Source organism: Mchenga conophoros, linkage group LG6 (assembly GCF_057382185.1).
Source record: "Mchenga conophoros isolate Kocher_MC1m ecotype Shallow Benthic linkage group LG6, M_conophoros_male_GT1.1, whole genome shotgun sequence".
Taxonomy (NCBI): Eukaryota; Metazoa; Chordata; class Actinopteri; order Cichliformes; family Cichlidae; genus Mchenga; species Mchenga conophoros.
The window spans coordinates 34,298,795-34,320,577 of record NC_140531.1 but is presented as its reverse complement, the minus strand read 5'-3'; the positions used below and the strand labels follow the sequence as shown (position 1 = coordinate 34,320,577).

At 38.5% G+C, this 21,783-nt stretch overlaps 2 protein-coding genes across 3 annotated transcripts; both read right to left on the bottom strand.

Moving 5' to 3' along the window:
• Nucleotides 1–97: 97 nt before the first annotated feature.
• On the bottom strand, nt 98–9,084 carry LOC146573099 (Fc receptor-like protein 5). Of its 2 annotated transcripts, XM_085277672.1 has the most exons (11): nt 8,979–9,084; nt 8,864–8,890; nt 7,095–7,376; nt 6,707–7,003; nt 6,204–6,476; nt 4,981–5,313; nt 4,573–4,623; nt 2,764–2,874; nt 2,645–2,669; nt 1,588–1,675; nt 98–312 (listed from the first exon to the last, which is right to left on the bottom strand). In XM_085277672.1, the coding sequence occupies exons 1-11, from the start codon at nt 9,082–9,084 to the stop codon at nt 292–294; spliced, it is 1,614 nt and encodes a 537-aa protein (XP_085133798.1). In that variant the 3' UTR covers nt 98–291. The 2 variants fall into 2 exon arrangements, 1 of the variants encoding a protein (XP_085133798.1); XR_014892784.1 differs by lacking the exons at nt 98–312; nt 1,588–1,675; nt 2,645–2,669 and adding an exon at nt 4,005–4,140 and having other exon boundaries at nt 8,979–9,072.
• A 1,788-nt stretch (nt 9,085–10,872) lies between these two features.
• On the bottom strand, nt 10,873–19,453 carry tmc8 (transmembrane channel-like 8). The gene is made up of 16 exons (XM_085277665.1): nt 19,123–19,453; nt 18,085–18,334; nt 16,988–17,136; nt 16,773–16,904; nt 16,633–16,685; nt 16,405–16,544; nt 16,185–16,332; nt 15,453–15,617; nt 14,424–14,581; nt 14,268–14,343; nt 14,076–14,173; nt 13,755–13,941; nt 12,943–13,100; nt 12,644–12,787; nt 12,446–12,524; nt 10,873–12,141 (listed from the first exon to the last, which is right to left on the bottom strand). Exons 1-16 carry the CDS (start codon nt 19,163–19,165, stop codon nt 12,070–12,072), a joined length of 2,052 nt encoding a protein of 683 aa, XP_085133791.1. The 5' UTR covers nt 19,166–19,453; the 3' UTR covers nt 10,873–12,069.
• Nucleotides 19,454–21,783: the final 2,330 nt, after the last annotated feature.

The following is a 21,783-nucleotide window of genomic DNA, read 5'->3' as shown; positions in this document are numbered from 1 at the left end:
CAGTGTAAAGTAAAACTGAAAGTAAGTGTTGTGATGTGTTTTTGCATTATTTTAATAAAATTTAAAAAAAAGCAAAAACACCAGAAACAAAAAGTAATCTAATCATTAAAAATTTATTTGCATCAAAATAACAGTATACAGGAGGTAGGCAATGCAATTTCGCACTTGTCTATAACTGAATGTTCCAACAGTGCCATGTAGAAAGTTCAGTAACCCAAGAACATTAAATATGAACATAATATAAACATTTAAAATTAAATATTGTATTAGGAGGTGAAGGAGTCTTGTGCATCATACTGTGACCTCAGTGATCTGAAAGAGAGAGAGAGAAATATGTTACAATCACATCTAAGGGAGCTGATTTTGGCTTAAATGCAACTTTTTCTGCTCACTTTTTTTTATTCTTGGATCCAGAAAAAACAGTTTTGCATGACTGACAGTTCAAAATAAGTGCCTTTGTGCAGTCACACATCTAAACACACAAACACACGAACAACAGAGAGCGAGGACTCTCAGGAACTGTTTTTGTTATTAGCTGGCACCACACATGAAACATCAGGGCACAAGCACACATACCAGTAGTTATGCAGGACACTGGTGTTGTGCCAAAAAGTGATTTCCAATGTCTTTGTGTTTTGTTTTTTTAACGTCTAATATCGTCGCTTATTTTAGCAAATAGACTGTAGTGAACAGGATTTATGAAGGATTTTTACGTAAAACAAGGAAATGACTTGTTTTTGAAGTATTTTATGACTCTGCATATTTGTGCCAATATTGTCATCAATCCAGTCCTTCTTGTTTACTTCCAGTAAGTTTTTAGAACTGTGATGTTATATTTGTTACAGTTTCTGCTGCCTCCTCGGCTAGATCTCTCTTGAAAAACACATTTTTAATGTCAATGACACTTTTTACCTGGATAAATAAAGGATATATACTGTAAAAGTCTGGTTGCAGCAGCTGCTTTTTGATAGGAATGCTCTTTCTGGCTCTAAATTACTTGATGTGATCGATATATATAGTGATATGACTCACCTATTTTTGACAGATTTTAGGTCAAAAAGCCATTTATAACAGCTTAAATTCCCTCAATCATTTTTTGGCAAATGCCAGTGTGGAGGTTATGGTGTAGAGGTTAAGAACTGACAAATAAATTAATGTTTTCTTGTTACAGTTAGGAACCATTGGTGCAGCTCACTAGTCTGTGGGTTTGGCATCTTCAAAATCTTCATGTAGTTTACATAGTTTGAGTCTGAAAGCTTATGCTATATATTTATGTCTCCTGTACACTGATTATTTCTTATCAGTTTGTTCAAGCATGTGTGATTTCCTATCAGATTCCAAAAATATCCCCCTGAGAAAAATATAGAATTTGTGCTCAGAACAGGAAAATTGACACACTAAGGAAAGTGGAGAAAAATGTGTTCCTTGTTTTATGTACCAAATGCAGTAGTTCTTTACAGAAATCCTTCAGTGAATTTACATATACTTATTTCTTAATTATAGGAAAGAAAGGGACATTAAGAGTGTGACTGGACACTAACATTTCACTGATCCTGAATAGTAGTATTATAGTTTTTGCTTGCATACCTGATTTTGAACATCACAATCTGTAGCAGTAGTATCAGCCATATTTCCCCCTGACTGGGGCGTCAGTTCAGACTGGAGTGCATCAGAGCTGGGGTGAGATGGCACAAACATTTATGAAGAGGATGATGTAACTAACAAACAATCCTTCCTTAGCGTTAAACAGTTTATAAAAGAAAATATGTAAAGAATGCACATGCAAATAATAACACAACAACAAAAGAGCCATATCAAAGTCCAGATATTTTAGATATGAGCCCGTTCGTGGTTAAAATATTTTGAAAGGCCAGAATATCTATATTCCATCGAAAAGCATAAACTTTGAAAGTTTCCAAGCAATAAGCAATAAGCTCAACTCTGTGCTGATCCCTTTTAAAGCACATTCGGTTCAGGTCATTTAAAAAAATTGAGCCACTTTGCAGCTGAGTCGAACCCGTCTGACTCTTCAGAAATTAAGTCAAACTCCAAGATGCTTTGACTGTAACAGCTTACCTATGGAGGTAAAGCTCAGTGACATTTGAATATATATATTTTTTAAAGCATACAGACTTGCTTTAATGTGATTATGTCTCAGTGTTTCATTGTAAGGTTACTGTATTTCAGCTGTTTTTATTATTTTCTGTTTCATCGTTTGTGTTTTCTGTCTTTTTTTGTTATTCTCTTTCCAGATTTTTACTTATTTTTACTTAATCAATTTAGCTGCTGGGTTGTCATGTAAATTCCTTCTTTAAAGTGTTTCATGAATAAAACAATAAATAAAAATATTTGTTATTATTATCTGCCCCCCCCCCCAAATACACTGCAATGAATTGCATGATACATTTTTAAGGAATAAACTGCAGAACAATACCACATGTAGCAAATATGATACAAACTACAACTCTTATATGCAAATTAGTATTTAATTAATTTTTTTTTACTTCATCAGAAAGTTCGCTAAATACTCCATTAAAAAAAAGAATTTTCTTGCATTATTTCATTTTTCAGGCTTTAAAGTGTTATGTAAATATAAGATGATCACACTTAGTTATAGTTGGAGTGTTTCAGGTGTAAAACTTACTTTGCTGGAACACTGTTGGTATGAGCTGGAACAACAGATAAGATGACAAGAAGACAAGAAGTTTTAATAGGAATTCCTGCGTGTGTACCAATCAGTGGATTCCTGGTTCTCACACACACCTTGGTTGTTTTCAAACATCTTGTACACGCAGGCTGAACCCACTGCTAGCATGAGGAGAACGAAGCAGCAGAATGCGATGGTGACAGCTTCTGTGATGTTCATGCAAAAACCTGAAAGAGATGAGACGAAGACAGTTTCACACTCTGAGGCAGCGCACACACTGCTGCACAAAAGTTTAGGGTCACCTGTGACATCTACAAGTTTGAATGAACTGCATATTTGTTTTGAAATAAAATAGTATAAACTGTACCAGAAATGTTGCAAATGACAAGCAATAAGCAATAAAACGTTATCAATCAATCATTAATGACTTTTAAATGACAGTTACATTTTTACGCAATTTTGTTTTCATTAAAAAGGCCAAAGGCTATTCTAACAAAGGAAGAACATTCAATGCTGGAAACTTGCAGGACTGAGCAAGAATACAAAGAGTCTCCTGACAGAGACACAAACACCTCATTGTCTCCCTTTATCAAATGTTTCCCACAAACCTCGAGCTGCAAAATTGCTACAGATGTCCAAATATGTTTGGATTAAAAAGAAGAAAATTTGTGTAAAACAGAACAAATCTGTCAAGCCTCATGGAGGAAATGTTCTGGTTTGGGGTATGATGTGGAGGTAAATATAAGATTTGTGCAGATTAAAATGGATTTAGCTGACAGACGTTTAGGATCGCTCTTGTCGGGAGCCAGCTTCCTCGTACAACAGGTCAATCAGCACAGATCCAAAATATGCAAGAATTATGTAAGAAAGAAACAGCTGGTTGTATGTCTGGCTGGGCCACCAAACACATCTGTTTTTGCCTATTGAGGTGATGTTTTTGCATCTATTCAGTACCCATGAAACCAGTCTCACTTGTAGGTGGTGCTTTGTGTACAATGGAGTTCACAAACAAAAAGCCCGCTGAAATTCACTTTCTTTTAAAAAGTGCAATGCAAAAAACTCAAAATCTGAAAAAAGGGGGTGAGAGCAGAAGATCGCGATAGAGACTGCACTAGGATCAGAACAGGAAGTTTCACTAACGCTAAACAGCCAAAGCAGGTTATGTCACAAAGACAGGCAGAGCTACGTGGGGGTGGGGGGCACAGGTGAACACAACTGACAACAGGTGAGAATAATGAGGACTCAAAAGAAGACAGACAGGAAACAACGCTGACACAGGGCACAGGAGAAAACATCCTTCAAAGTAAAAGCAGAGAATAACCCAAAGAGACTGACAGGCATGAATACTGACACCTACTACTAACAAGATGACGCAGGAAGCACAAGGGGGGCTATCATGATAATCAAGAACCCTCTTTTCTTCTTCTTCTTTCAGCTGCTCCCTGTAGGGGTCTGCCACCATCTCACCCTATCCCTAGCATCCTCTTTTAATCCTAAATGCAAGAAATCACAAACCAAAACTTATTACTAAAAACAAAACAAAACTAAAACAAAACCAGACCTAAGATTTGTAATACACTAGAATGACAAAGGAAGCATAACAGGAATCCTAACTATAATCACAAAAATCAAGACTTTAGACACAAAGAAAGGGTGGAAAAAAAAGAAAATTAAAGAATTCAAAAAAATGAATTACTGACAATCAATGAAGACTACAATGCTGTAACTCTACTCCTTGGACAAAAGTAGAATTTAGAGGGCAAAATAACTTCAAATTCATTATTTAATCGACTGTACTTTTCATCACTCTGCACTTTCATTTAATAAATACAAATATTTTAAAATATTTAGATTTTTTTTTTTTTTGCATGACCCCAAACTTTTGTGCAGAAATAAGATTAATAAAACAAACAAAATATTTTTACTTTGACTTGGTGGCGTTTCGGTTGAGGACGCTGCTTGAGACATGGAGTTGACTGAAGGCATAAAAAGTGCAGAAACCCACAGGAAGACACATTTATATTAAATGATGCATGTGAACAAAAGCCTGGGTTGAACAGAAATCCTTTTTAAAGCATAATTTGGCCTTCTTGGAGAGAGCTAGACAAAAAGCTCAATACCACACTCATGTCTGGACTGTGGCATAAAGATTCAAGGGACGGTCTTAAGGTGGAAATGATCTATCATGACTGCTTATTTCAATTGGTACTGTATGTTTTCTTGCAGAGAACCATTACATGGAGTTTATAAACCTCAATAATAAAGCAAGTTAGTATACTTCCCAAAATGACTACTCCACAAGTTTTACTCCTCTCTTAGTCCTGGTCTTTCACCTGTGACTTGGACCAGCTCAGCTGCACTCTCCACCCAGGGCCCAGAGTCATCGTAGCTGTCCCTGGCCCTGCAGCGGTAATACCCAGACTCCTCAGGGCTGAGCTTAGTGAGGATGAGGGATCGTCTTCGGTCAGCGAAGGCAATGTGAGGCAGGATGGGCTGAGTGTGGGAATCCGGATGAGACTCAGAGGGAAGGACAGAGTCATTGAAGAGCCAGGAGATGTAAGGAAAAGTTCCTCTGCTGACGTGACAGCTCAGCCTTGCTGTAGTCAGTTTGGAATCAGCTGTGTACAGATATTCCACCTCCACTTTCACATTTCCTCCAACTGGAACTTGACAGACAAAGAAGAAGGAAGAGAGGGTCACAAATCTCACATAAAATATAGACTTCATGTAAAACATATCAATGCAGAGGTGTCTTAAACATGCAGTCTTTCTAATGGCCAGCAGGGGGCGTTTCGTCTGGTTGCAAAAACAAGTCTAGAAAAACGACGCTTTCCTCATGAATTTGTGCTCTTAGGTTTGAGTCTACTTGTCTTGGTCCTGTGTCTGTCCTTACTTAAGAGTTTTCCTCTTTGTGATTTTCTCTATTCTTGTAATTCTAGTTTCGTTTTTTTTATTATGTGTTTGAGCTTTTTAATTTTTTCATAGGTTGAGTTTTCAGTTTGTTCCCATGTCTTGTTGTTAATTCTTGGTCTGTGGGAGCCGTGTTTATGTTTTAGTTACTTCCTGTTTTATTTTGGCAGCGTCTGTGTGTTTAGTATTTAGTTTTACTTCTCTGTCTCTTCCAGGTGTCTCTCACCTCTTTGTGGATATAGCTGCTGCCTTCCTTTGTCGGCCTGTTCAGTTCAGTTCTCCCTGCTGATTATGCTTTATGACTTTTTCAGACATTTGGATTCATTAGTTGATTCTCTGTTGTGGATTTTCATAAACCTCAACTAAATAACGGTCAGTCTTTTGTTTTGGATCCTTTTCTGCATCAACACTTACTGAACGCAACTTCAATTCAGTTCAGTTTTATTTAAATAGTGACAAATCACGATGGAAATCCTAGATAATCCCCCGATCTGAATCGTTTACACATTGAACTTCATATTGTATTGTAATGTAAGCATCTCTAATGGGCAACAGGAGAAAGAATGCACCTTTAAGTCACTTTTGCATTGGTTGCATCCATCTACAGTCTATGGTAAAGACCGAGATCATTCACACATCTTCATACCTACTTCCAGGTTCACAGGCTCACTTGTGAGGTCCTGATTCTCGGTTTTCACCCGGCATCGTGCCTCTCCCATGTCCAGCTCGGGGACTACGACTACAAGGAACCAGGCAGCCAGGGTCTGAGCTGCTGTGACGGAGTTCACTTCTTTACCGTCTAGTAAAAGATACAAGTTCACCGGAGGGCTCCCTCTTGTTGACCAGCACGTCACATTGCCATGGTAACTGGTTCCCTCTTTATGAACGGAGAAGGAGATCTCTGGCTTTGAAACATAGACTGGTGCAGGAGGAAGGAGGAAGAGTTTTAACTTCACTGAAATGGAAAAAATATCAATCCCTCAGTGCTAATGAAAACTCATTAAAAATGCCCTCTGGGAACATTACAATGGACCTAATTGCATGCAAATCTATTCAGTGTTTCATGAGATATTTCTGAACTAAACTGGCTGATAGCGCTAAGTAGCAAACGTAGTATTTATAAACTTTGTAAATTCTGTTAATATGTACCTTTGATTGTCACCTGGACCTCTGTGCTGCTGGAAATCCTTTTGATCCCATTCACGCTGGACCAAGCACTGCAAGAATAATTTCCAGCATACTCAGGAGTTACCCTCTCCACCAGCAGCTTGTTTTCCACAAAGTGGAAGGAGAGAGAAGTCGAAGATGTTATTTCCTTCCTGTTAAAAAACCAGCTGTAGGAAAGGTTGGACCCCATTTCAGCGTCACAACTCAGGGCCATGCGTGACCCCTCGTATGCAACTGGGGGGAAGGGTTCAGAGGTCACTCTGGTATATGATGGTGGAGCTGGAAATCAGGGAATAAAAGACAGTTGGTGAAGAAAAGGGGAAAGTCAGTTGAGTAAGCTTTAATAAACTACCCAACATCCGATACTCACTGACTACTCTCAGCTTAATGCTGTTGCTGATTTCTCTGGTTCCTCCAGCTGTGGCCCTGCAGTGGTATGACCCTTCTGACGCTGCAGTTACTTTGATAGGGAATGATGCAACTTGGCCACCTTGAAAATCTCTATTGCGGCCAATTCGCACACGTCCATCCTTTATCAGCTCATAGATGACTGGTGGGGAGACGTTAGATGCAACACAACGGAAAACCACCCTCGGGCCACTGAAGGCCAGGTCAGGACCAGTCAGCACCGGGCGAAAAGAGCTTGATCCACCTAAAGAAGCAAATGAAACAACTGTGCATGCAAACTTGAAACTATAAAAAGATTTAAAACTATGCTCAATAACACCGGCTAAGTACCGTTCAGTCTATGTTGCTACTCTTACCTGTGACCTTAAGCTGTGTGTAGTGACTGAAGGAAGATTGTGGGTTGAATTGTAGAAATTAGGTTCTTAAAAAGGGTGACTGGGGTCGGCCTCAGAGACAAGGTGATGAACTCTATGATATGTTTGCTCAGCGTAAAGATGCTATTCAGCATCAACATGCAGCGACCTAGGTAAGTGACTTTTAGCGTACAATTGTGGTCAGAAGTTTATTTACAACTTGCGTGGGCATGGGTTTCATTGTAATATTGGACTTTTAATGATTTATTTGAACTGTTTTTCCCAGGCTGTAATGTTAGTACGACACTGGTACAAAATTATAGATACCTTTGATGTATGGAAAAAACATATGTATGTGGAATTTTTTCCCCCCTTCCTGATTTCTTAGTTTTGTTTTGTTTTTTTTAAATATTCGTCACTCTTTAAAGTTTCAGATAATCAAAAACATTTTTAATGTTAAACTAAGAAGTAAATGCAAAAGCTCTCCAAACCTACCTGGACTTATCTGGAAAGGTAATTTCCCCCGCTTGTTAAATCATGAATTATTTGGGAATTTTTAAAAGCTGATTTCATTTTCACTAGCCACACCCAGGCCTGATTACCGGCAGACCTGTTGCATCAAGAAATCACATAAATACAACCTTTGAGAGGTGATGTTAGAAGAGATTCAGATTATCTGAGGCAACTGTGTGATGATATCATGTCAAAATGGACCAAAATCTCAGAGGGATGTTTACAGCACTTTGTGGAATCACAAAAGCTTTTCAGGCCATGTTAGGCAAAATTCAATGAGTTGTGACACAAATTACAAAAAACATTCATTTCTTTAAAATTAAGAGTAATATGTAATCTATTACTTTTCTTTTAGTAACAACCCCAGCAATGGTGATTTGCACCTTACAGGGACCAGTCTTTAACTGCTGTTGGCAATTTTGTACATCAATAATAATAAAAAGGTCCTAAATCACATACAGGACACTCATTAAGCCATTTTGCTTTATAGAATTTGAAAAGTGGTTTTCCTGGTATTACCGACTACTGACTGATATCTGTAATTACAGCCAGCAGACACAGGGAAAACAAAGACACATTAGAAGTTTTATGCTGTGAAACAGCAGGGATAACCACAGCACCACTATGCTGACTGATACAAAATGAAACACATCAGACATTATTGAATGCTTTTCATTAAAGTGAACAATAAAACTTTAAAATCTAAAGAAAATATCAACTTTCTTGTTGTTTTTGTTCGAACACTGACTGTCCACATTACTGTAACCTTGTTTCTGAGAGTATTTTTAAGAAGCAAACATCTGAAAAGCGTGAAGATCTCTGTCATCTTAGCCACATATCTTAAGCACCCAGTTAACACACTTACTTATCTTGACGAGGAAACTTGCCACAGCTGGAAAAAACAACACACACATTAACAATATTATTCAATAATAACAATAATAAATTTTCCCAGTTTTACATCAAATTAATCAACTCACCCAAAACTGGCAAAAAATTAAGAGCCTGACGTTTCTCCATAACCCTCTCATGTACCTTTGGGCATGGTTTCTTCAGCTTGCCAAGGCTTGCAAGGGTGTTACACATGTGTTGCAAGCAGATAACATACTGGGCTGTTAACTTCATTTTAAGGATCTCTGTGATGTCAAATGCAAATATAGCTAAAATGTGCACAAAGATTTTGATCAAATTGGAGAAAAACATGCACAGTCAATATTAAAGGACACAGTGAGGCCACAGTTAAAGTCTTTGAGTGACCGTGACCACCATACTTTCAACATATTTTGTTTACTCTACAAGTGTATGTGCATACATTCCTTATGTACAACAAATTGTATCCATAACCTGCATAAATCCACACCACACCCAAGATGTTAGGAGAAATAAAAGAATGAGCCTGCTTCCTTTTGATGAATAGTTTAAATGCTTTTGATTAACATGTCAAAAACATTCAATACAGTTAAAGTGGTAAAAAGTGGTAAAAAGCTCTGATATAAGTTTTTCATTCATCTTCCATGGGAATAAGTTTATTTATTTAGCTTTTGGTATCTATATTTATTTGTTTATTTAAGAGGGACAGTGCACATTAAGGGACATCAGCAAAAAAGATGCAAGCAGGCCAGCTGCTCCGGACATGGGACAGTACACAGATATAGAGGTTTCTCCTGTGACATTATGCACACATTGCTCAGGTGTTTTCCACCATACTGGGTGTGATATAACCATTACTAGAGAAAAATGTGTTTTCTCCGACTGTTTGGCGGTGGTTCTGGAGGTTACTGGCTTTCATTGGGTGAAATCGGTTACAAAGAAGGTGCTGCACAAAAAAAACCACCTACTGATTGCGTTGATTACTACCTGGTTACCTGTAGTTTTCCACGTTTGTCTTCAAACATCTGCTAAGTATTAGGGGTAGTAAAACCTAAAAAAAAAAAAGTGTGACGCAACTGGAAATGGTGAAAGTTTGCCTTCAAGGTACAAATTGTGCCTTAGAGCTCCAACATGTTTCAAAAGAAAGCTTTTACTGTGAAGGCAAATGGTCTCCAGATTACTGGTGGTGGTCAGAGGGCCCGGTGGCGCCTGTGTCCGGCAGCCTCGCCTCTGTCAGTGCGCCCCAGGGCAGCTGTGGCTACAATGTAGCTGCCATCACCAGTGTGTGAATGTGTGTGTGAATGGGTGAATGACTGAATGTAGTGTAAAGCGCTTTGGGGTCCTATGGACTAGAAAAGCGCTATACAAATGCAGGCCATTTACCATTTACCATTATTATCCCACTTTTCACTACAGCTCTGAGTAGCTGGACAGTGTTTATAGACAAGTCTATCACTTCCATTCAAACTAACACCTCAGCAATATTCTACCAAAGGGCACGGGTTTTTGCCAACCAGTCTGGGATACTTTTTTTCCCCTCATGACTGGTGGTTGGCAGCTGATCAACCACCAGTATGACTAAGGTTTTATTCACTTGGCTCTAGAATGGCTGACAAGTTAAGCTCATGTGGTTAGTGGTCACATGTCTGCAAAACATAAATATAACAAAACACGCATAAAAACAACAATGCAAAGACGTTACACAAAGTTAAAAAAATCGTCTTCACACGGCTCGAATATACCGATTTAACGAAGACATTTTTTTTTTACCTACATTGAAAAAAAAAAGCCTTATAATTTAGCAACTATAATTCTTGTGAGTGTGGTGTGTATTGTCAGCATATAGCAAGTACCATATAATGGTTTAAAACACCATGTTACATTTGACCTCTGACCTCTCCTTCAGTAGATTGATCTGAAGGTCAAAGTGATGATAATCCTATATAGAATTATTTAAAATGACATCAAGTGTTCAAACTGATAAGAACATGTTCATATGGGATGCTCTGTGAATATAGTTTATTTATTTTATTATGATGTTATTATGTACAGTAACAGGTTTTAACCGTTTAAATACATAACACTTTGATGTGTACAGGGTTCCCCAATAAGAATTTTTTTGGGGAAAACAAACTTGTCCTCAAAAACTTTTTTCACTTGATATTTCTGCCAAATATGTAATTGAATTTTAATAACTGCAAAATGAGCATGACACATGTAACATATACATAAATAAAAAAATAAGTATACACAAAATTATGGAAAGTAGACTAATGGGGAAATAACAAAAGTCCACACTTTGTACTTGTTTTTACTGCACTGCAAACCTCTTGAAGTATGTTTAAAAAGAACAGAAAACAGGATGGACAATGTACAAAATACAATACTGTTCCTGTAAAAGTAAATACTGCCCAGAGAGTGAGACACCTTGGTGGACGTTTGTGCTCTGAGAGTGCTTCTTGTTTTAAAGGGCTTTACTCCCATCTGTAGTAACACAGTGATACTCATTAAACCAAGTTGTGTCACTCAGGGTGTTAGGTACTTTCAGCTGCTCCCTTTATTTACCCAAGGAAATAATTTGGCAACCCTCCCACTGATCCAGGTTTGGGACCGGCACTACCTCGTGACCACCTGAGGCTGGATTTGTCTCCTCCTGGAATTAAACTTGAGATCCTTAACAGATTAACAGATAAAACAGCAACAAGTTAGTAACATAACGTGCCTAGTATTGTCTGTGCATGCTACCACTGTAATCTGGACTCAGGAAACATCTGTATTCATGGACAAGTGCTGTTGTTTTGTTTGGCTGTCTTCCCTGCCTCGAGGCAGCAAACCCACACACATTTTTGTGTTTTTATGTGTTAAGCCCACTGAGTTTATATGTAATGAAATGTGCTATAGAAATAAAGTTGTTGCCATTAAAAGGAGGAAGGTTTTTATAGTTAAAGTATTTACAATATAAAAAGGGAAAAGGGGGAAAAGATTAAATTTGTGGCTCTTATCTTTTATAAAGCAAGAGTTAGCCTGCACTTTCTTTTCTTTTTTTCTGCCATCTGACACCTTGGCCTGGCTGTCAGCAGCCAGAACCGTATTTTAGTTTTAAGAGGAAGTCTGTGGAGACCAAAGCCACTTTTTAAAAGCATAGATGGGATGTTTTTAGTGACTGAGCGTGACGTCCTCTTCAATGACCGCAGAAAGAGCTCAGTGGTGCTTATTTCGCTGTCTCAGCATCGTGGCGTGCTGCTTCACCAGGAAACGCTTATCAGAGCTGCTCTGTGGGGGAAACACATACATGCAAATTTTTAAACATATTTAAAGAAATGCTTGAATGGCAGTCGTTCAGGAGCCTTTGATGCTCTCGACCTAGCTAGTAATGAGCCATATTGTCATGTAACTTTGCACATGTGCAGTAGAAAAGATTTTATGTAGTTGTAGGTCTATGTAGATACCTAAAAGTTATGGCTCTTAACCCATTCACTTATTTAGGAGCTTTAAAGTAACTAGCCTGAAGCATACCAGCTTCCACTTACCAGCCAATATGGTGGAGGGACTGGAAGGATTTTGGACATGTGCTTACCATAACTAGCATGTCTTTCAGTCTCTCAATGGCCCTCTGATTGGCTCGTCTCCGAGACACATACGAGGTTAAGAATATGCTGAGGAGACAAAACGAAAAGTGTTTAAACAATCTTAAAGGAGGGTGAGCTGGTAAAGGTGAACACTACAAATACAGGTTTGATATTTGTATTGGGTGCGGAGTTATTTGCATACTTACATCTCTGCTAGTATTAGTGGTAGGGCGAAGGCCTCAGAAGTCAGGTAGCGGATAGTGGTCTGGGCTGGGCTGGGGAGACTTTTCACACAGCCTCCAGTCACAGTGAACATTGTTTGTTCATTTCTAAATGGACCGCAGGAGGACCTTGGGATGGCAGAGGTAATACAAATGAGAGAAATGAGCAGTAAATAAAGATAAAATATAAATATGGGTTTAATTCTGATCCTTAAAGGTTTCAAATTAAAAATAAAAGAAAGAAGGACGGGCGGTGTTAGATGCAGTTGGAGTGAAAACCTTACGCGTTTCTGCCCTCAGTGCTTTGTAGCGGATAGTGGTTGAAGCCCAGTGTCGCTGCACACATGAAGAGACCAAGCAGCAACATGAAATGAAACAAAACTGAAGAGCTGGACCCTCGAAACATCCGCTGCTCTGGCACACAACACCGCATGACATTGAACTGAAGACACAGAGGCAGAGCAAAAAGGTTTGAACACATTTTATACTAAAACCAGACTTCTATATAGCCATTACTTAATGTACTCCACTTATTTTATCCCCAAATCAGTCAGTTTTCCCTTCAGATTTTATTTGCCAGACGGTTTTGTTTATTTCAGCTCACCTGAGTACATCTTACCCATCTCCTTGAAGCTTTTCCCCCCCTGCTGACCTCTTTGATGCTTCTTGTTTGCTTAAAGATCATCTTGATTTGTGCCTATCCTTTAACAATATTTTTTTAATATCTGATTTAGGATGCTATTTTAGTAGGGTTACTCAAAACACTGGCTGGAATTGCATAAAAACTTTACCAGATGTGGGGCTTGGACCGGAAAGCGATTAACCTTTGGATCTGATGTGGAAAGGATTCATTTTAAAGATCTTTACTATTGTAAGAAAGGGCAACATTTTGTGTTACAGCTTCCCAAATGTGTGTTAAATTGTATGAATTGCCTGTGTCTATGTGTTAGCCCTGCGACAGACTGGCGACCTGTCCAGGGCATACCCTGCTTCTCTCCCCAAGACAGCTGGGATTTTTCTTTTACAGATTTATTTAACCAATTTACAGATAGAAAATAATAAAGTGAGGAATATAAAGAGTTTATAATAATCTAACCTTTTTAACGTAGAACGTGACAACCAATGAAACGATTCCTATGACAGGCAGCAGAGGGCAGTAATAGACTCCCACCCAGGATACAGTCTGACTGTAAACAAGGTCCAGCACATTGAATGGTATCAGGAAGCGCTGTTTCCCTGATATTCTGGCCAGGGAGGATCTTGGATACGTCTCTTGTACCAACCTGTTAAAGATAAGGGAGATGGCTTAGATCGAATCTGTCCTGTCATCTACTAAGGAGAGACATTGCTGATCTTTCCATTCAAACCACAAAGATGACTGAGAAAGAAACAGACTGTTAATGTCAATCAAACCCACTTCCTGGGGTAGTTAAAGAAAAAGACACTGAAGAAAGTTGCGAGGAAGTTGAAGATGGACAGCTTGTACATCTCTCTACCAAACTGGTTCTCCTTGCACTGAAACAGTGAAGAGACACAAAGATTCTGTTTAAAATGGATTCAAAAAAATAATTTAAACCCTTGATGATGTGTCATTAAAGCTCTGTATCACCTTGGCATCTTGCTCTGTTGTTGTGAAGACAAAAAATAAATAGATCCCCAAGGAGGCCAGCTTTAAGAAGATGCTCCTGAAGAAAAGAAACAGTAAATATGCAAATACATGTGTGCCTTTATGTAGAGTAAAAGTTGATGTCTCTTTTCAGCTTACCTCAAAAGCGTGACATTCACCTGCATGGTGAAGGAGTAGTCTTCAAAAGATGAGATCTTACGGAAGATGTGGGGCAGGACTAGATTGACAAAGGTGATGGTGATGGGAGGAAAATACTGGAGGAGAAGACTGACCAACCAGTGGTGTCCAGAGTTGTCCTAAGACACACATACATTATCAGCTATTAAGGAAATTCAACAAATACATACTTGAACAAAGCAAGAATATTTATTTACTTTAGGAATGAGAAAACCAAGAAAGACAAAAGTATTGTTTTAAAAAAGCACATTTGTTAGGTGTTAAAGGAGAGCAGGTCCAAATTCAAGACACAGAAGCACATTAAACAACAAAAAGGTAAAACTTTTATGGTTGTTATTAAAAAAGAAAAGAAAACGGAGACACAGAAAGTCAGCTTGCCTTAAAAAAAGAGCTGACATTTAACAAGGGACTGCACAGAGGGCTGATTAGGCAAAGGTGGAAACAATGAACACATGTGGAAATTAATATGGGGCAAACAAGCTCTAAGAAGGGAAAATAGGAGCTAGAGACACAGAGAGTATGTGTGAATAGAAAGTATCAATTAGGAAGGTTAGAGAAATGACTCAGAATGAACTGCATGGCAGTCATAATAAGAGCTGTTTGAATTCCCCAAATACCAAGGATACTGATTCCTTTATTAACTGCTGCAGCATAGGAGACACCAGGCCACCCTTTATGAAAGGAGATCATCCCACATGCCATCCCACAATAATAGTGATGTGCTATCCAACTATTTATGAAAACAGTTAACATAATTGACCAAGTAGCACAGGTCATGTAAATGTTTAAAAAAGCAGATAGAGGTAATCTTTTTGGACTATTTGAATGTACCTGGAGAGAGTCCTCAACAAGATAAAACAGGAGACAAAACAGAAGGAGACAAAGATAAGTGCGGATAGAAATACTAAAGTGGGGAGCAAAATCAAATAACATAATACATGCTAAAGAGGAAACCACATTATTTAGCAATACTTGGCATCAAACCATTACCTTTTTCAGAGATGTTTGTGTGGCGAAGTAGATGAGGTAAAAGGCTCCACCAAGCAGAGATAAAGTAATCAGGTTCAGGACGATTCTGAGCAGGTAGAGACGGACCTTCTCTCCAAGTGTCCTTTGAGCCGCCCTTAAAGAGAAACTCTGCTCCTCCAGGAAAAGCTGTAGAGAAGCAGAAACTATTGTGATGACCATATCTGATCCACACCGCTACCCGAAGACTCCAGCAAAACATCAGAAGTACAGTAAACACATACAGAGCCCCTAAACTGTCCGCAGCTTTCCTTTAAAGAGTGCTGACCACTGCGCCACCATGCTGCACATGATTTTACCCCACGGGTGTTAAAGGATGTTTGTGAATGTGATAACTTGAGAACAAGGAGCTGTGTTTTGAAATTCATACCATAAGTGCATCCACTAACGAGTTCAGATCTCAGTGATCTCAACCTCAGGGTCAAGGTCAGAGGTCAAGTTTTGTGAAAATCTTGTGAATGTGGTAAGTCGAGAAAGAAGTCACGTAGGATTTTCAAATTGATACAATACGTGCATCCAGTAGGAGGCTGAGGGGGCGGTCACTGGTGGTCTTACTATTATATTTATTTCGTTTTATTCTTCTCTGAGGCGTATGTATGAAAACATAGTTAGACTTAAAGACTTCACAAACTTTTCAGAAACTTCACCACCAGTTTGGCTAATTTACTATGAGGGTGTCAGTGCCTCGCCACTCACCTTGAGGTCATTTCTGATGAAGCCGTGTTTGAGAGCGGCAGCAGTGGGATCCTGGATGGTGAAGTCCCAGCCACAGAAGATCTTATAGCTCACGTTCATGCTGTAACGCTTCCCGAGCATCCAGGTGTGCTTGTAGCCGACTGTTGTTCTATCACAGGTGAATGTACGTAAATAAAACATCATTTTGACCTATTATGTTGCATTGTTGTGGATCACTTACCTGCGGACCACCAGAATGAGACTTAAAAATATGATTAAGAAGATTCCAGCGAGGTACAGCAACGGTGTGTTCAAGCACTTTAAATCCAGGGATCCTCGTGTATAAAAGCCATAGAAGACAAGGGAACGATTCACGTAGCCCTGCAGAAAAGACAAGGAAAAGATTATGGGAAACATGTGGGGCTATTGCTAATAAATACTACACGTAGATTAGAACACAAAAGCTTACTGTTCCCAAGAAGAAATCTAAAGCAGAGTCACTTTCTTTAAATATCAACGGTTCTGTAAAATCAGAGAGAATAATTATTTTTAGATGTCAGCTCCTAGTTGTGGTTAATTTGCTGCCATCTGTTGTCACGGCTGACTTACCATGCTCGTCAGTGCGATAAAATATTGATGGACCCACAATGAAACCCCCGATAAGAACGCAGTGTAGCAGGTTCAAGTAAATCAGATATCTGAGGAAAACAAAATAGGACTTCACCCCAACTCCAAACTTGCCTGCAACAAATAATTAGGTGAGTTATAGTTGAGTGGTTCAGTCACAGCACATACTAAGTTAATTCACCACAAATCTATCTCACCTTCGATGGTCCGGAGGGTCTGCCGCCATGGCACCAGGCCAGACAGAGCTTCTTTTATCTGTTCCCTCACCCTCTTCCTGTTGGTGCTCTGAGTTTTCCTCCAGGACTCCCAAAAATTAATATCATTGATTTCCAGCTTCCTCCTTTCCCTAGAAAATAGCATAAATTTAACGAACTCCTGTTTAATTTAACATGGTAGCTTTAGAGGTTAATCATGATACATTTAATCAGAAATTAAACATGTATATAAGCTATCAGACATTTTATGTTTTAAAGAAATCCAACATTCGTTAATGCATAGCCTCTGACCAAGTACCAGTTAAGTGTGTCAGCAAATGATTGAGGTCTGTACAAAAATAAGTGCTCACTTCAAACACTTTTTTGTTGTCTTAATACTTCTGTTAACACTTGTAACTGTCGTTTGGTTCAAACTTGTTTAACAATAGCATTTCTCGACCACAGCTGTAATGTGTTAAGAAGTTTTAGTCAGCTAAGATGGCTGAAACAGAAATTAAAGAGGAGGGTTTGCTGGACTGCTACTGTAGATCAAGCACCAGCATATGATAATTATGATTCAGTAATGTGCTTTTACTTTAAGCTATTCCTTGGTGCTAATACTTAATTGAGTGATTACTTGGGTAAAAGTTCTAAGAACTTGTTTTGCTTATTTGCTAAACAGCTATTCAGTGCTAATGAGTTTTCAGGGCCACGTGTAATACCCTGAAAACTCATCATGAGCACAGTCGGGCTGAGCATAAGCCTGAAAATCAAGCCGACGGTTAGGATATCACATCCCTGTTTTTTCCAAGATCACCTCTGTGCTTTGAAAAAAATCTGGAAACAATCCTGGTAGGTGCCAATGAAATATTCCCTACAGGTGTGCGGGATCATAAGCATCATTCTACTGGGTCTTAAGTAAAAGAATGTGGAAACAACTGCTCAAAGATATACATACGCAACTGTAATATGTTTCTTTAAGTAAATCAGTAGTATTCTATTTAAGTAATAAGTTAACTGCATGTTTATGCATGTATGTCAAAGTAAGACGTAGATCAAAAAGAAGCAGATTTGGGAAGTCTGTCAAAAGATTTACTCACTTGGCACCCCTCTTTCCCTGAATACACATGGGCAAGTTTCTGAGTGGCTGCATGGATGTTTTGTCTCTGGGTCCTCTGGACAGCTGGCCACTCTTTTCCCCGGCCTCTCGGCCACCCTGGTTGGTCTCTTCCGAAAAGTCATGTCTGTTCTGCTCAGGTCGGGAAGCTTGAATGCTGGGCAGCAGGTCAAATATCTCAGTCTGATAGTACTCACATGAGTCTGAAGACAGGGTGGACACTGTGCTTTCCTCTGGGGTGAACACAGAAAAGTAGATTACAGTACAAGTTTGTAAGCAAGCTGCTGTACTGTTGCTTGCTCTGTCTGTAAAAGGTAAGAAAGAGCTTTAAAAATGACTAAAGTAACTTGTTCAGAGTTAAGTTGCTTGCTTTGTAACCAAAGGTATATTTAGCTCACAGTAGAAGATCCTAATGCACATAATACAAACAACGCAATATAACAAAACACGATATGTGCACAAAGTTCCTGTTATCACAAAAAATCCCATAAAACAAACATAAAGAAACTAAAAGGAATCAAGAAAACATTGTTTCTGCACGATCTGTGCAACTTGGATATCTGAGGGGTTAAGTCTGTTAATGTCTTATCTTTTCAGCCAGCAGTGCAAAAAACAAATACGCTGTATTCAGTTTTCAGTGAGATGATAATAATACATCAACAACCATATCAGTTATTTATTTAGTTTGCACCTCCTATTGTTTTGCAAACTTGGAACAGTTTACTTTTTTCTCTGTGGCTTCTGTGTTTGAGGTAAGAACGCGCACATCTTAATAAGTCAAAACTTTATAATGTTTTACAAGATTTGTAGTGTTGGATGTGACCTGTGTTAGATTAAAACCATGAGGGAAACCAATCAACTGGCAGTAAACTGCCAAGGGACCGTGTACCGAGCATAGTACAAACGGTCAGTTTGCCATTAAGTCTCACACACTCGTACATACTGTGAGTACTGACACCATGTTAAACAAGCACAGCATTTTCTCACATACTCACACAGGCACATTTGTTTTTTTCATTACCTGACATGAGCCTCTTAAAGTCGACACTTTCGTGCGCCTCCATTTTCCCCTTGAACTTCCTCTTTAATCAAAAATGAAATATAAAAGTAAAAAGTATCCAAACTTCTTACTTCATCTAGATAGCATTTCAACAAGCTTCTCCGTGCAAGATGCAACTTAAAGTTGTGTGAAGAGAGAAGTTACTTCCGCTATCTGCATTAAAAATATCACACACATCGTCACGCTGAAATGAAGACCTCTGAATGGCTGGTCAGGAGTTTGTTTGTTCCTCAAGCTCTCTGTGTATGGTTGACTGTTTTGTTGCAGGTGAAATATGTCAGATCTGTTCACAACGAGGGGGAACGTAACAGCTTCAGGAAATCACATGACAGGATGCACTCCCAGGCGTTGGACTGATGACAAGATTACAACAAATACACCCAATCTCACTGGACTGACAAACACTAAGTTGAAAATTTTTTAAGGCAGGCGTGTTAGTGGGTGACAGTGTGATAAAGGTTTTGGCCTGAGACAGGAGATGTGCTACAGAAAACTTTTTGGTGTTGTTTAATGTGTTGATATCCACAATTTCATTATTTTCTAATACATTCATACATTTTCTAATTTTAAGTACTTTCTAATGATTTCTAACACAGTTCGATCTGTTTACAGCTGATTGCGTCAGTGGAATCCACCACAGTGCAATGCGAAGCAAATATTTATTTTAGGCTAAATTTTAGACTTTGTTTACACAATATCTTTAAACTATCAGTGAAATAATTGGGTAAACAGTCATCATTTTTCTTTTTCAGTTAGTTCTTTACTGACTAATCAGCTGCACTTGGAAGTGTTGCACCATTTGCTCTAAGGCATCTGATTGCCGTAGCAAAGAGGCTCTTTACACCCACTCACCACACATCTAAGTCTTCTGAAATTTCCAGTCAAAACCATTTACAACGAAACATAAGCATGAGCGTCATTTCTTAGGCACTCTTTCAACACCACTGGTTTCAGTTCAGTGGAGACTGTAACACTTAGAGTTGATTTTCATTTGTACTGACACACTTTTCAGTTTTATGTGATGTTACTGGGTTATTATAACAATTTCAGGACTCGTACTTAACCGGATTTATAATTTATCTCCATTGCATCATAGGAGTAGTGTACACACTTTTAGGATGTAGACATTGCCAAGGACTAACACATGGCACACTAAAATGTGCCCATTGCTACTTTTTTCCATTAAATTATAGAGGAGCATCACCTTTTCAGAGGAATATCAAATGTAAAAATCATGATAGAGTTCAAATTAAACTATCCTATGAAATTATGACAAAAACTAGTATGCAAAATACTGAGGTATGATCTAGAAACTGAACCTTTTAAATGAAGATTAACCAGTTCCCCTTAGTGTGCTTTACTTAGACATGCTTAAGCCAGCTGAGAAAACCACCAGAAAACCAAAAGAGAGTGGAGGAAATAAAAGATAAAACAACCCAATGTACACACATAAAAACCTATGAGGAAAACAGTTTATGGGTTATAGTTCTACAGCAAAATAAAAAGACAGCTGTGCAAGTGTCTCCACAGCTGGGGGGTGGTAGTTTGTTAGTAAACTGAGTCTGCAAATAAATTTATGTACTGCTTTCTATACCCAGTGGCAGCAAGTTGTCACATATGTCATCTTCTTAAAACCCAGTTATGTGTTAAGTTAAGTGACATAAAATAAAACTGTCATTCAGTAAAGAGCCTCATGCAGGTTATTTATAGTTTTTACAGATGTTTGTACAAGTGCGTAAAAGGGTAAGTATAGATCTCTAAGTCTTTGAATAGTTGTTAAGTCACAGCTAGGCTAGTAATGTTTGTATTTACACTTTGAAGGCCATGTAACAATTTGTGCATGTTCACAAGGAGGCACATGTCCGGTGTGGGGGCACCGAGCCCTCGACAAACACATGATTGACTCTCTGATGCTACATTATGAACATTATTGGGCTGGACTATTGTTAATCTGACAATTTCTGAAACCACTGGCTGAAAGCATGGACGTTTACATTACTTAGGTACAAGTAAATTATGCTGTATTACTATAGATCAGACATCCCAGCATAATATAAATAATTAAAATCAATCAATACTTAGCTGCACCATTAGAGTGATATACATACAATTAAACAATAATTACGATCCATTATGATACCTGTCACTCAAGACATTTTACATAATGGGCACTTTTAAGTACTTTAAGGATATTTTGATATAACTATTTGTATAACTTTTGTATTATTTAGTAGGAATATGACTTTTAAGTAGAGTCTGAATAAATATTACTTGAAAAAACTTATTTAGTGACACATTTTAGTGCCACATTCAATGCTCGTGTATTTGGGCGTTTGTGCGCCAGTTTTCTTCACTGTCTTTATTTCCCCATCATACACGACCTCATTCTCTCCAACCACATCTACTAGGATGTTCTTGGTGCCCAGCCCTGCCCCGCTGAAAAAAAAAACCTGTAAAATTGCGAATAGGACTGAACCAAGAGTGCCAACTCTGTGGGGGGTCAAATTTACATTACGTTGTTATCAGTTACGGGTCTTACAGATGAGTATGTTAAATCGTTTGGAAATCATATCACACAATAAGGTATTAGCTTGGTTTTTCGATGAGTGAAGTAATTTATAT